This window comes from Hippoglossus hippoglossus, chromosome 18 (assembly GCF_009819705.1).
Source record: "Hippoglossus hippoglossus isolate fHipHip1 chromosome 18, fHipHip1.pri, whole genome shotgun sequence".
NCBI lineage: Eukaryota > Metazoa > Chordata > Actinopteri > Pleuronectiformes > Pleuronectidae > Hippoglossus > Hippoglossus hippoglossus.
Window position 1 is genome coordinate 6,009,583 of NC_047168.1, and position 16,258 is coordinate 6,025,840.

At 40.9% G+C, this 16,258-nt stretch overlaps 1 protein-coding gene across 1 annotated transcript; it reads right to left on the reverse strand.

Annotated features, from left to right (window-relative positions):
• Positions 1–694: 694 nt before the first annotated feature.
• Positions 695–15,897, reverse strand: si:dkey-183c6.7 (urea transporter 2). The gene is made up of 9 exons (XM_034568713.1): positions 15,481–15,897; positions 14,875–15,064; positions 14,171–14,299; positions 13,071–13,263; positions 8,785–8,932; positions 3,004–3,138; positions 2,028–2,077; positions 912–1,121; positions 695–869 (listed from the first exon to the last, which is right to left on the reverse strand). The coding sequence occupies exons 1-8, from the start codon at positions 15,599–15,601 to the stop codon at positions 939–941; spliced, it is 1,149 nt and encodes a 382-aa protein (XP_034424604.1). The 5' UTR covers positions 15,602–15,897; the 3' UTR covers positions 695–869; positions 912–938.
• Positions 15,898–16,258: the final 361 nt, after the last annotated feature.

Sequence of the window (16,258 nt, forward strand, 5' to 3'; positions counted from 1 at the left end):
TTTGATGCCGAATTAAAAGATCTTTTCTTTCCCCTTTAACTTGGTTGTTTTTTTTTCCTTCGCATTTGTTTCATAGTAGTAGGGAATACAATGCTGAAAAAAGACATACTGTAATAACTCAGGTGGCAAAAACATGAACAAAACATGGTGGAAAACTTGACACATTTAATAGAAGTTGTTTTGTTTGAATACGGAGGCACAACAACTTTAAAGTACTTCATAAACATTTTATTCCTGGCACTGTACTGCCACCATGTGGACAAACAGAAGAGTGAGGGAATCCTTATAGTGTTGACTTGTGTTATGGTGTGGGATGTGTAGAAAATGTTTATAATCAAAAGGCATGTTTGGTTAGGGTTAGGGGGGGTTAGGGACGGAACATTTAATCATTACCTACACACAGAAAAGATCAAGAATGAAATGTTGAAATAATATAATAATGTGAGGTTTCACATCAGTTCTGGATCATGTCATGAAAATGAAACAACTTTCATGTTTTTTATAAATATATATACATGGGTGAGTCTGGGTGCAACTACGAGGTTGTGTCGCTTTAAATGGTGCCGCAATGAATTGTGGGGTGGTAATTTCTCTTTTCCTTTCATAAAGGATGGTTTGATGTTTCCTACGCTAAAGAAGATAAGTTAGGAGACATTGAAACTTCTTTCCTTATCATTTAGAGAATTCGAACAGCTCTTAATATGGCGGCCGCTGAAATACTTTTGGGTCATTTCACTCAGTTGGAAGGTTCCTAAGCAAAATTTACTTTTTGAAATGCAGCCATAATGTCGCTATCACCTCTTGTAAATGTTATGGAACAAATTCTGTAAAACAGAATTAATTATCACTAATATGTTAGGTTTAGGTTTAGGTTTGTGTGTGTGTGTGTGTGTGTGTGTGTGTGTGTGTGTGTGTGTGTGTGTGTGTGTGTTCTCACACTACACAACGCTGTCTCTTTCTAGGGTGTTCCCGGCTGTCCACTGGCGGCGGCGAGAGTTCAGGTTGTGTTCAGGGGCCTTGACTTGACCAATAGGGATGCTGTATGCTGCTAAACTGCCAGTCAGCAGCAACATCAATGTAGCTGTCAGAGTAGCTGCCCAACTGCATGCTGGGAGACCCACCTAGGCAGGGAGAGAGGGGAATGAATGAAGACACATGAATGACACAAACGGCTCAAGAAGACTATATGTGTGTGTACATACTTTCTACTATTATAATAAGGTTCTTGATTTCTGTATAAACAGAGAACTTTGGATGTAAACCATTTATTTTTAACAGGTTCATTTTTATTTTCTCTGTATTTGTAAAGTTCTGAAACTAATCTTAGCGAGTTTGTGTGACACAATATTTGATGAACACAACTACACGGTATATTAGTATTCTCTGTAACCACACCTAATGCTGATTTTTAACTGTTTGTAGACATATATGATATTTTAGCTTTTTTGCTTACAGGTCTGTATTTATATAGCGATGTTCTAGTCTTGATGACCACTCAAAGCACAACATTCATTCAGTGCATCAATGGGCGGCTATGGGCAGCTATTGACCAGTGCAGTTTCAGTCTACAGACATTATTTTTCCAGACTCATATGAGGCCAACGTGACTTTGACCACCAAAACTGAATCTGTAAATCCATGAGTGAACATTTGAAAGGATTCTCTCGATGTGTTCTCAAGATAACATGTTCATGAGGCAAAAAATGTGAGGTCAAAGTGACCTTCACCTTCCTCGGGTCATTATTGAGTCCAACTCAACATTTAGAACAAATTCCATCAGGACGTTCTTGAGATATCGGGTTCACAAGAGTGGGACGGACAGTCTAATAACATGAAAACCCAGACATTCAGCACAGAGAGCATCACCCACATATAGTTAAGTTCAAACAGTTGAAGTGAATGGTTGACATTGTTCTGCAAGATTGCTTTTCCACTGAGTATACAAAACCCAATACAATCTCAAGCTACAACTGAGGATTTCCAAGGCCTCCCAGTGGCAGCTTTGTGTGTGAGGTGTGTGTACTTACAGTTCCCAGCAGGTTTCCCAGAGCGATGTCAGCATATGCAGAGAGGAAGGCTGAAGGCAGAAGAGAATTCCTTTACACATAATTTATTCTTCACACACTTCCCCAGATAAAAAAACCCTTTCCTCCTTCAAAAGACAAATCTGAGAGTGGGATCGATTCAGGAGTTCTGATGCAGTGACATCTTTGAATATTCAGTTAATTTGACTGGGGGGGGATGTTACTTTTTATTTGAAATTCAAACATTCATTTATTAAACATGGGGGGAAAGTTTCTATTCAAATTGTTATGACCAGTTCGAAATCAAAATATATGATCTAGAAGCGTATCTGAAGTAGTTTGCCTTGTGATCCAGCAGAGGGCGCTCACTGTCAGCTTTACCTATAAGTCAGTAATGTTACATTAGCTGTGTGTCTTTATTCAGGGGCCGCATCCTTAAATGGCTGCATTTGATGACCTACTGCGTCACAGCAGGATGACTAGGATGACAAAGTCTCATTTTGGTTCGGTCTAGGCGGCCCTCAAGAGTAGACCACGCGCCTCAGAAGGACGCAACCCCTGAATTGAGAAACAGCTATTGTTTTGCTATGAAAATGGAAGACACACAAATATTCAAATATATTTGAACAAATTGGATAAAATGTCAAGTTCGTTCAAAACACATGTGAGACATCAGGCAAGGTGTGAAAAAAGTAAAAAGAAGCTCCGAGACTTAAGGATGAACATATTTAAAAAGATGAGGCCCGAGCACACCTCCAACATGTACCCTATTATTGTTGATATGCACACACATTAACTCACCTAAACCAGATAAATAAATATAAGACCTGAAATTTATGATCAAACATACATTTGAAGTATGGTAAAGAAAACTATGGAGTTGATGTAAGGTCACGAACACTGATGTTAAGTGCTTGAAACAAGATAGAATAGCAACTGTGTGTGGGTATGTTTGTGTCAGTTTTTGTTTTTTTGTCACCGCTGGCAATGGCGAAGAGGTGGGTCGTCCAGCTAAAGGTGAAGAAGAGTCCTCCAACAGCCATGCAGCCAAGAGCTCCATTAAACCCAGACAGACCCGAGTACAGGGAATCATGACTCACCGCCATGGATAAACCTGCCAAACACAGACACACATCATAATCATGTCCTGCTGAATCTGCAGTACTAGAATCCTCCTAACGGTGGTGGTAGACACAAACTGTAGTACAGTTTCCTTTAGTGGTGCATTTCATTTGTTTGTAGCCTAATAAGGACATTTCTTGATTTTCTTTGTCTATTGCACCATTTTAGCATAGGAAAGATACAAAAACAAAACATCTTTCTGTTACTTCCAGGTCCTTGGCATTCTGATTAACAGTGTTTACAGAATACAATCTACCATTGTTAAGTTGTCTACTTTCTTTTATTTTATGATTTCTTCCAGTTTGGAATCGACGTGCGTGTGTGTTCATCCAGTAGCCACATTATGATGGTAAGTGGCGCTGGACCAGGAGGAAGGGATAATAAAGACCCTGCAAGTCCCCAGTGATATAAATGATTTTACATTCTAATAACACGATCTCAATAACAAATCCTGAGCAGGTGGATGAACACTGGGTCAGTGCCCCCTTAAACCACCAACACAGCACCATACAGTGATGCTGAAGACTGCACAGGAGCCATAATGACCCACATAAATCTCTGCAAGGCCTGAGGCACTGACCCTTTCTCTGCTGGCCTTCAGCAGCAGCTGCACTGTGCCCAAACCCACATGTCCCAGACCATAACCATTAAGTCTCAACTACATCAGCAGGACAAAGCTTCAGTTCAGGTGAAAATGCCAACAGACTTCATTGAAACTCAAAAATCGGAATAGTTACATATATAATGGGAATCAGTGGAGTGCAGACTTTTAATTCTTTAAAAGCTCTTGGATGTGCTACATGTCAAAGAAGGTTGAGACATTACTGAATCCCCATCATCCCAGCTACAAATTGGTAGCGGTTGTAGGTTTGCAGCCCTAACTTGTACCATACAGTGGAGACACCGAAAACATATTTCATATTTAAGTCATTTTATGTGGGATTTCATTGATACCCACCTTCTAAATATGCCTGTTTATTTTATCCATGCAGTATTCCGTGAAAAAAAAATGTCATGGGTTCTTCCCCACCTTCCAAGTTTTGTGCAAATTAGTTCAGTTGTTTTTTGTAATCAAAGAAACAAACAAAGATAGAAACCAACAAACTGACAAGGGTGAAAACGCAACCTCCTTCGTGAAGGTAAATATATTTAAAAAAAAATTGTATACTGAGTTTTATTTGAACTTGAACTTTATTTGAAGCCAGTGATGCTTTTTTAAAGTTATACAACATTCTGATATGCACATTTTATTCACTAGCCCTTATGTACACTTTGTGTAGCTTCATTCAGCAATGCCGCTTCATACATTTTTTTAAACATATGCAGCACACAAAGCCACAAGGGACAAACCTGCATGTGTGTGTGTGTGTGTCTATGCAGAGGCCATCAGCCCTGTAGCCACACCTACGTTAAAAATCTATTCCCACTGTTCATCTGAGAGGAGAATTTGATTTTAAACCTGCTTACTGACCGTTTCATTGATATATAGCGTACTTGTGTTTGTAGGAGCAAGGACCTTGCAGCAGAAATGTTATATTTTTACCTTCTTGAGTGAGAGGAACATCATAAAATATTACTGAACACTGCCTGACTGCAGAGAACAGTGACCTCCCCGTGCTCTGGCTATATACTGTATTATTTACATGCAGACAGCTGAATGTCCTAATGGGTGCATTGGAGGGGATTGTCATTTACTCCCTGTGCATTCTCATTTCCTCTTTATCATCAAATGTGTTACAATTTTGTGATGCTTTCACACTGTCCATAGCTGCAGCCGCTCCGCCCTGTGTCTCCCACTGCAGGATTTTCATCTGGGTTCATCTGCATTAGCTGTAAATTCTGGGAGCTCTTCTGCAGTTACCTGATCCTCAGGCTGTGCTGTGATTGATTTCCTTATTACCAGATATTGTGGGCTGCAGTTTAGCAGTCTGGTCCTGAAGCAGACTGACCACACCCCAGTGCTGCCTCCTCCCTCCGTGTGTCTGCTGGGCCACTCTGCCATCCACTCTCTTTTTATTTGTCCCTCAGTCACAGCTACCCACTCCTGCAGTTGGTCTTTAAACGCTCAGGCTCCCACTACACTCGTCTTTTCTCTTCCTAATTCCACACCTGATTATCTTCCTCGCCACCTTTGTTTCTCCCTCACAGCACTTCCCTCGTTCCATTCCTTGCTTCCCCTCTTCTTCATCACTCCCTCTCTGGTCTCCTCATTACTTCCTCCCATTAAAATGTCACTGAAGGCTGAATGTAATTTAGGAGGGAGGCCCAAAAGAATATTAAAAATGTTTGTTTCACCGTTTTTCGACTCTGTGTATGAGTCTCACTACCAGTGTGGTGTTGTCTATGCTAACAGAATGAGTCAGGGAGATCTTATCATGTCAAACTGAATCTCTCCTCTCCCATCTCACCAAAATGACTGGCTGCACACTAAATGAAGGAAACTGAAATGAACTGTTCGTAATATAGTTACCAGTGGTTTCAGTGTAACGGTCGTCCTGCTCTCTGTGTGTGTGTGGGTGTATTTACAGCAACATCTGTTTTGCTATCAGCCTTATTTCAGATGTCGTATTAGTCTATTTCTTTGTGAACACTTTAAATGGCTTTAGTCACATGCTATAAATTCTATGCTGGTATTTTATCCGTCTAGGGTTTTACGTTCTAACAATAAGAACGTGCAAGTGTACCAACATGCTTGCAATAATAATAAGATTTAGCAGGAAAGATTTATGCTCCTGGTATTGTGTGCTGGCATGCTAACATTTGCTAATTATAACATAAACTTAAGTACATCTACGAGTCACAGTAACGTCATTCATTTGAATTTTTCTCATAATCCAAAACTCACAGGATGTGATGAACAAAATGTCTGTATAACTTCACTGAATCCCCAAAGATGGTTTTAGAGCAGATAACAAAAGTCTGTAAGATGTTTTATGGACTTTACTATTTAATAACTGTTAACCGACCCAAGTGATCTAGCTACATAAATGACTCGGCGTTGAACAGTGAAACCCAGCTGACTTCTCAGACTGTCTTGCTTCCTCTCATTCCACTTTGACGCGTTTCTACAGTTATTCTCCTGCAACATGTACGCAGCAGAGGGAGGAGGCTCTGGCCTACATACAGCCTGCGATCCCCCTCCTACACAAACCCCTCATGGGAATACGTTTACACCACAAAAGGTATGAGTGGCAGCTCTAAATATGGCCTCACACTTCTCTAAGACCGACCCATGCCGCTTTATCTCTCCATCATAGCTGTTCCTTCTCACAAGCAAAGTCTGCCTTATGGGGATGAAGCCGACAGAACACCTACAGAGAGCTACAGAGGTTTCCTCTGTCGTTTGACAGGGATACACACATCACACGTTTGCCGTGCCCCTGCTAACAGACGGTAAACAGTGAAAACTCAGCTGATGTTTTAATGTTTAATGCCGATTTGTTTTTGAGGCTTGTGAAAAAAGGGTCTTTTTTAAAAGACAATGATCTTGTTTTGAAGGGGAGAGCGAATTAGCCCAAATATTATTTTACATTATTATGACAAAAATATTACAATTTGTTAGAAATTTGAAGGTGATGAGTAATCCTTCAATAGATTAGAACAAATCCTTACAACATGTGAAGAAATCCAAAGCTACGACATGCCTGGTTACAGTTGCTAAGCTGATTGGACAATCACTGATTGTGGGTGGGGTTTAGTCCACAGTTATTAATTCTTGTCAGTTATCAACGCGCACACACACACCTTCTCTTTCCTGAAAAAAAAAAACGAGTATCTCTTTATCCTGAGCCTTCCAGCGGCACCGAGGGAGAAACTGGAGAGACTGATGAAAGTAAAAAGACTGATGAGGAGTTTTGAAGGATGATAAAATGAAAGGATTAAAGAAGACAGAGAGAGATGTAGAAAGAAGGGCTGTTCATCTGGGTGGGGGACAATAAAAGGCAGAGCCAGGGGGAAGGACTTGTCTTAAGTGTTAAAGAACATGGTGTCATTTCGGGATTTACTGCCCACTTGTGGTTCAAGTAGGTCATTGTCACTGTAAGCTAGCTTCACCACTAACCTATGCAACTCATTGCTTCTGTCATATTCCTGGGTGTGACTATGTCTTATTTGACACTTTACATGGACGGCAATATTCCTGTTAATTAATAAAATAGTCTATAGTAGTGTTTGACTACTATGCTCTGGGTTCTAGTATAATGTCTTAATCAGACTATGCTCTGTAACATGTAAACAGGAATATAAATGGACTATTCGATAATATTAGCAACTTCCTTATCAGTAAAGTCTGTTGTGTGCAACTGTGGGACTTATTAATGCATTAGTTATCATTTTTAGACAATGCACATTTTTAAGGTTCAAATGATCACGTGTTTCGGTCCCTGGTTTTGGTCTTATTATGGAATCTTTTGAGAGAAATACAAATACAGCACATTACCAGCCTTATGCTTAAGACATTCAAAGTCACAGTAAAATCCTAAAATTAATTCTTAAACTCCAAAGCAGCTACAAAAGAGGAATACGACTAAGTGTAATGTGCTCTAATCCCTTGGAATTAGTAAAAAAGGATAAAAGCTGAATATTAAATGGAAAATTGCTTCTGGTGGAACCCTGATTCACATGCACCCAGATGTAAGATGTATTTTTTTTAGCTCAATGTTCGCCACAAATTATTTAATTTATGGTAAAACCATGTGTTGAAGAAAACTTGCAGGAGAAAAGATGAAATAGGGATGAATGGATGGGATGAAAGAAAAAAACAATGATGGAAACAAGAGAATGCACAAATGGCAGCTATGGAGACTCTATTTGGTATATTTGCTCTCATGCAAGTTGATTCCTTCCAGCGCTGTTGCCTACACAATCTCATTCCAGCCACATCTCTTTGATCACTTTGTCACACTGTTCATTATTAGAGCAGTAGTGTGTGTGTGTTCCTGCCCCTTATAGCATTGGTCTAAGATTTTGTGCAAGTGTGTGTTTATGTAAAAACTCTCTTCCAGTTTTTTTACAGTATGACTCAAAACTACACACACACACACACACACACAAAGTATTTTGGGACACTGTATAGTACTTTCAGTTTGATATTTATATACGCTGCTGACATGTTGTCTTACGGCCAGTCTGATTCTAAAACCTTACACGATTTTAACCTCAACAAAAACTCCTGCACCTCCCGGGGGTACTGATGACATTTCTAACACACAACATACACAAAAATGAAAGAAAACAAATATCTCTGCATGAAAAAAGGGTGCCACACGCGTAGAAAACACAGAGCAAGATGTCCAGAGAGATTTTGGTGATAAGAGCCTCACAGACACTATTGAGAGGATGAGTAGTGGTCTACATGACTAGATGTTTCTCATTTAAGTAATGATACCTAAAACCGAGTGTTACACAGAGCAATGCTGACAGTGAATGTATGAGGCAAATAGACAATGATTTCAGCCCTGATTTGTTAAAAACACACCAACTATAGCCAGGTTTTGAGGTCAGGCTTACAATCTTTGTAAAACTGTGTGAAAATGTTAAAATGTAAACAGGCCTGTGCTACATCATGACCTAAAAATGAAATCCAGTAACATTCCACCACTTTGCTAGCTCCCACTCCCACACAGAGATTGAGACTCACCAGCCAGCGTGCCGACTGCTGATCCCAGCAGAGCATGGGCGGCCAGCAGCGGGGAGTAGAGCACAACGGCTCCCAGGATGAGGAGGGAGGGTCCCATCGCGTCACAGGCAAAGATCTGACCCACACCAAGAGGGATGCCATACATCACCTGTGTGGTCAAAAGAGGGAGTTAGAAGATGGGGGAGGATTTGTTTACACTATATGAGGAATATTGCACAGTTGATACAAAGAAATGTTCTGAGGCTGATTGCACTGCATTCGACAAATGACTGTAGACCAAGGCTTTCGTGGACTCCTCGACTAGCTGACACTGTGCACGGTTGTAGACTTGTTGTTCATGTACGGGTTTAGCAGCATTTTCTATGTGCACTCGTTTTTTCTATCATGCATCACCCACTAGGAGCTGACAAGGGCGATTTGGGGCTCAGCCAAGCACGGGCAGCATAGGATCGAACCGCCCTCTAGTTAGTGGACGACCCTTTCTACCTACTGGGCCACAGCAACCCCAAAATTGATATAGAATATGCAACAAAAAGATGCATGCACGTGTCATTCTATGTGTGTACATGTGCGCATCTGTGGAGTATAGTTGCTGTGGTGGTGCAGCCAGAGCCCCGTCCTCAGCAGAGAGAATGCTGAAGACATTAAATATAAATAGGACCGACGTCATCACCATCTCTGGAGAGAAGCATAGAAAAGACGAGAGGAGGAGAGAGGAAAGGAGGAAATGAAGATGGGTGGAGGAAGGAGGGCAATTGAAAAGAAAAATGGGATTTAAGAGGGGAAAAATAAAGACTAAATATAACAAATATAGAATGAAAGACAGAAGTGAACAATGGGGAGAGATTGTTTCACAAGGACTAAGAAATTACCTACCATGTCCTAGAAAATGTGATTATAAGGTTATGTATTGTAAATTGAGCTACGAGGAAGGAGAAGAATGAAATAAAAAAGACAGATGATGGAAGATGGAGGAAGTGGGCGAAGGAGAAAGGAGATTAGCATAGAGCAAAGAAATTGACTGAGACTGGAGAGAGGGAAATCGGGGAGATAAAAAAGCAGGATTTGGAAGTTTTAAATCTCCAGTCACAACTGAGAGTCAATTTATAACATGACAGAAACCTCATTTACAAGGCGGGAGACAGACAGATGGAGGGAAACAGGAAGGGGAATGTGAGGAATATAAAAAAGAACGAACGAGAAAATGAGACTCTGAAATAGAGGAAGAGGGCTGAAAGTTGAGGAAAGTAATTACTTAGCGTAACAAATGTTTGTTGAAAACTAGAATGGCACTCAGTGGAGTGGACAGCTCCACCAAGGCCCAACATCATTTGCCTCGCATCGTCAAAACAGTACTGGTTAAGAAAAAAAATAAAAAAAGAGAATGCAGTTCACTGCCACGTCTGAAACAGCCGTACTGTCCCAAAAAATTGCCACTGTTGAGGGATGATTTATGGCAGCATGTAAAGGAGGAGTGTGGTGCATTGATGCCCAGTGTTGAGACTGCAGATTTGAAGCTTGAACTGTGGAGGCAGCGTAATGTCCAAGTGTCCGAAATCACCCACTCATTCACCACCCTGCTCACTATATAGGGCCTTCTGCTTAGAGGACTATATAGTGAGCTCATCGGCAAATGAAGACACACTTTCGGACACAACTCGGCACATCACCTCTGACCCGGTAACTACGTCACTGCTGCAGGATTATGAGGTACAACGACAACATCGGCCAGTAGAAAATCCCACAATCAAATTGTATCTATGTTTCATTTACACTGAGTATTAATGCTTTTAGGTTAAAAGCCCGCGGATTGACCATATTTATATACAATTTGTTTGCAGAGCTTTGTGCTGTGATGTGCTACTCTGCTCATATTTACATTTGAACGATAGGTCATGCTGTTCCTTCTGCCCTCTCTACTCACGCCCCCCCCCCGAGCTAATGCATAATGGTACATAAAGGTAAAACAAATAATATGCATCTATGAGTTGTGTATAATATACACTGCCACACTTTGGCCCTATTCCTGTTACTTTTTTTTCTTTGTTTTTTACGAGCCAGTGCTTTGAATGCTATTAATGCCCTTTACTAACAGCTAAAGTTCTGCGGGCGCTTCCCAGTTAACCCACATCGAAAAAAGGTGAGAAAAATAAGCACACGGACAGAATCAATCTCTGTTACTCATTCGCCGGCTCTCTGAGTAGTTGCAAAGTGCACACGTCACTATGGAATACAATCCTGCCGCTGTCCCTGCATCAGAGTGTGGTTTTGTTTTGATCCATGTAATCAGTCGTCAATACATATACACAGACGCAAACGGGAAATCTTTCTGTAAACTTATATTTGGGAGAAGAAAAAGTGTCTTCTGATTCAGATCACATAACTCGTTCTGCCTGTTTCCAAACAAAAGAACGAAGAATATAAATTCTGTTGCTGTGAAAATACTGAAATGGCAGCTGGCTCGCAGAGATCAAAAGCCAACTGCAGCGGGTGGTGGGAGTCAGGATTCATGAGAAGCAGCTCAAGGTAAGAGCATTTCAGAAGTCACGACTTTCTTTTCGAGGCGCACTCTGCAACAGCTTGCATTACAATCCTCTAGACTTTTAGCAGCATATGGAAATAGGCCCCGAGGTCTTATTGCTATTTTGTTTTTTTATCCCCTTGTTTCGAATGCCTATAAAAAAAGATTCCCATTCCAAGACTGACACTCATGTTTAAATCGGAGCTACCACGTCCATCACAGTTCTACAAAATCTCAGTCCGCAGGAAGTGAACCAAATATAACAAACACAGTATCTCAAATGCGAAAGCTTCACCTCGACGAAGAGTTTCAATCAACAGAAGGATTGTTAATTAAAACAGTTTGCGCTGATTATAATTTCATAACAGGAGCTCCAACAGTGACTGTTGCTAAGTAACTGGTGAGTCATAGCCGGCTGATCTTATGCAGACCGTGCTCCTATCAGTTGCTCGCTCACTCTGGAGACTGGGCTGCAACATGGCAGGATGAGTCTGGCCTCGCTCCAGCTTCGTTTCTGTCTGTATTCCTGCTTCCTGTGACATGATGGGTCGCCGCTGTGTAAATATCACTGCAAATGTTCCTCTGACAGATGCCCTCCTGTTGGAATGCTGATAAGGAAATAATGCAAAGTGTGTTTTCCCTCCAGTCCGATCAGATACTTGGAAAAGCAAAGATGATAAAATAGAGTGAACACATAATTTAAAGACAGTAGCGTTCAAGCTGTTGAGATATGAATGTATACTGTAAATATGATGCTAAATGATAGAATGTAAAGTGAATATAATTGTTGGAGTTTCAATTCAAACATTATCTTATGTAGAATAGTTTATTTATACAATACTGATTATTTTAATTCAATTTAAAGCCCCACATATGATATTTATTGGTGCAAATGGGTCACACCGAGTGGGTTTTTGTGGAAGTTGTGCATCTTTGCCCACTGAAAGTGAACTCTCGACTAACAAATCATGAATTCATAAAAATGATGTGCCCTTGGCTGCATGTTTCAGCTGCTTCATATTGGCTCCTGGAGTTTCCTGATCGCTCAGACTCATGGCACTATTAAACTGTCACTGTCTGGAAGGTATACTGCATTTTAAGAGGCTAACAAATCTGTCTGGCCTTGATCTGCAGTGAATCCTAACAACCCCGACATGGCCACAAGTGTCATAACAAAGTTCTCAGTGCTCTGGTTCCATATGTGCCATTACACCTTCTGTGTGCTGGGAAAAGTTTAACTGCACTTTGAATCCAGAGATTAATAGTGTCTGAAAGTTTAAACCTGACACTCCTGCAGTCTGCTGTATATCACACACATGTATATCAACACGATATCTGATGCTTGAGTATCTCGCTGTCAATGGACGGTTCGCTCGTTGAAAAAAACCAAGGGGCATTAAAACTTTCTCGTTGTGTCCAACTGCAGCTCTGTTGCTAGGTGACAGGAGCAATGTCACCAGTCTAGCAGTCTCCCATAGACACCCATTATAAAATTATAAAATTCCAGAAAAAGCAGAATTTTTTCGAAAGTACCTGCAGAAACGTCCTGATGCTGTTTTTTTTTATTTGCCTTTATTGATAGGACAGCTTAAATGTGAAAGGCGGAGAGAGAGGTGAAAACATGCAGCAAAGGGACGCAAGACGGAGTTGTTGTCTGTGCGAGGCTTCTAGAGGGATGACATCACACAAGGACCTGTTGATATCGCTCAGCAAAGCATCTCAGTAGCTCATCCAACCACAGATCCAAGTTAAGTTGCTCCCTTACCTCGACTGCAATGACTTGGGTGCCATTAGGTTGCAGCACCCCTGGTGGCACAGCCGGGTGGTGAGGAAAGTAGGGATTGTTCGGGCCCGTACAAAGGAGGAAGAGGAGGATGATGATGTTGAATGGAAACACAGCGACAGGTAAGTCCCAGTGGACAGTGAACAGTGAGGTGAGACCACTGTACAGGAACACACTGAGGAAAGGGAAGGAGGACAAAAGTGTGGAGACACTGATCATAGTCTTGAAATACAATTTTCTGATAGAAAATATTAGCCTTTACATTAGCAGTTGTGTCTTTTGGTTTCGAGAGTGATTCTTAATTGTATTATTCATATCATACTGCCTGTTAAATTTTATAATGAAAAGAGAAAAACCACACTGCTTCTTACACAGTGCAAAAATATCCCCTTATTTAATCTATTTTCAAAGATTTTTTGGTTGTGAAAATGCTTTAGATGTATGACTTGTTGTTTTCATTCCACTTCAATCATGATGGTAATCATTCCCTTTCTTAAACCATGCAGATTTTGCCTTGCTTGCCATACTTCAGCTCAGGGTAAAAAAAAAAACGTAGATAAAGACAAATCTAGAAACGCATTTGCAGATATGCCACGGCAGAGGTATAGCAGAAATCATGAGTAAAACGACAGCCAGTTGCAAGACCCTCCTGAGTTATAGCTGATGACTTGTTTGTATATACAGCAAAACAGAGATTGTTCAGTCACAAATATCTAAGCATGCATTAAAGATTTATTGACACATTCACAAAACTACGCACACATTCGCAGATTTGTCTACACATGTGCAAATCCCAACACATTTGGAAATCTGATTACGTGCACACAGATCCTGATCACACATTATTTGCGGATTCCTGTACACATTTAAAAATCTCAGGACGCATTTGTGGATTATTTTAACACATTTACAACTTGATTACACATAGACAGATTTAGATAAAGTTACAAAACACTTTTCAAAACCCAAATAGAAACGCACACAAATTGTATTGCTACAATATTGGCCCCATAGAGACGACCAGGACTGCATTGGACTCTGTGTGGTGTGTGTGTGTGTGTGTGTTGTGTGTTGTGTCTCACCAGGTTGCTGAACACAAGCAGACAGGCAGTAGAAGCCACCAGTACCAGTCTCCAGCCGAGCTAAACACTCCCATCAGCAGAGACACCAACATGCCATTACAGCCATGGAGACCTCCTGACACCTCAGCACTACACATTAAACACACGCGTCACAAATACATCTTGCATTTAAAAGACAAAAGAATGCAACATAATTGTACAGTGGCTGTCCAGTAAAATAAAAAAAAAGAATAGTTTTCATGATCAAAACACACATTAGCACTTCTTTTTTTTATGAGCCCTCTTTAAACCAACTGTTCAGTTTTATCAGGAAAGGGTCCATGGGTCACATTTAATATATTCAACTTGTCAGACGTAAAACATTAACGGCCCCAGTACGGCTGCAATTATTTTTTAAAGATTTTAAAAATGTCGCAAATTAGCATATAGTTCTGTTTGTGGCATAAATATTGGGACAGGTCCTGAATTAAGACTTGCCGTTTGGTGGGTGTGGGTGAACACAGTGCTGTCCATCATGGAGCTGTTATTCTCATTAATTTTAAGTAGAGGCCCCAGTCAACGTTAATCGTAAATTATAGTCTTGTGTTACAGGGCGGGCTTCCCAGCAACAGACAAGTAATGTTCATTACCTATGTACATACAGTATAACCAACTGATTTCTGAGCTTATGTATCATTTCTGTGCGGTTGTTCATATGCCTCCACCTGTCTTGTCCCATGATAACAGCTGTGAGCGTTGAGGCCAGTATACCCAGAGTTCCCAGCAGGCCCTGCCAGGGGGAAGCCCAGTACAGTGCAGCCAGGATGAGAGCACCACTCAGCGGGTTGTTGGCCAGAATCACTCTGGCCACCCCTCTCAGGCCCCACACGGCCAGCTGCAGCACAAATGACTTTTCTAAGGACAGGAGGGACACATTTTGGTTTTTACTGTTTGTTTTTTTTACGTTAAATGTTATTTACTAAAAGGCACCAAACTTGTTTCTCAGTCAGATTTCCTGATGCCCTGTCAGGGTTTTGTAAAATAGTTTACTGATGATATTTTACATGCAACAGCATTCACTGTGGGAGCTGTTCGATTATTGCGTCTGCATATCGTAATGGAAGCAATCTATTACTGTAAATATAGCACTTTGATGCATTGTGTTTTCAAAAAAGTTCTGACAATCATATTATGGAAAGACTCAATGAATTATGCATTTCTGAAAACCCCTTTTCTATTATGGACATACTATTCATTATATAAGATATAACAAAATACATATTTCAATATAAGAAGAAAGCAAAACTTTCAGGATGCGGGAGTTTTTTTACCCTTCATGTGCTCATCCAAGTGCTCCATATCCCCAGTGCACAACAGCAGAGCATCCAGCACACGGCGGCTGGGGCTGGCCCGTCTCCTGCTGGCCTCCTCTACCTCTGTTTTGGTTTGCATCCTAATCACAGCAGCCGCTGCACCACACCGCTGTAAACGTTATGAATATGTTGTAGTAATGCTGCAAAAACAAAGCTTTTCTTCACTTTGCAGGCTCTTCATGTTCTTTTCACTCCCCTGTATGTTCTGCTCCCGTTTCTTTCTCCCCTTCCTTTTCAGTCATCTCTTGTCCCCTTTCCCCCCACTCCTTCTCTCCTCCGCTGGTGAGGTTTAAGGGAGGTGGTGTATTAACTGTGGAACCGGGTAACATATTTACATTTTGACCGGCCTTTGAGAAAGAAGTCCAGCCCTGTCAGGACTGGTCGAAGAGAGGCAGATTGGTCCATCCCTCCTCTGTTTCTACATTTCTCAATGACCTTGATATCCCTGTCCAGACTTTCTGTGTTTTCTGTCAGCACCGCTGTGACATCTCCTTAACCAATGTTTGGCCATTTAAGTTTTTCTGCCACTTTTTATTGCTGCAAGAGCACAGGTATTTGTCTTTTCTTCATTTGTAAAGCCATTAGCAGGTTTTATGTTAAATCAGGTTTTTCCAAAGGGTTTAATATATAATCCAGTTAACTATGCTTCTCTGAAAGCACTGTCGACACAAATGATTTTATAACTTCAGAGAACTATTTATTTTATGTTAAACTCGCCGTTGGCATTATTTTTACT

Bases quoted from the DNA above. Each gene is read 5' to 3' on its own strand.
- si:dkey-183c6.7 (XM_034568713.1), bottom strand. From the start codon at position 15,601: ATGCAAACCAAAACAGAGGTAGAGGAGGCCAGCAGGAGACGGGCCAGC. The intron at 15,065-15,480 runs GTAAAAAAACTC...TCCTGTCCTTAG, and splicing joins CTTGGATGAGCACATGAAGG to AAAAGTCATTTGTGCTGCAG. The intron at 1,122-2,027 runs GTAAGTACACAC...CTCCCTGCCTAG, and splicing joins TGGGAAACCTGCTGGGAACT to GTGGGTCTCCCAGCATGCAG.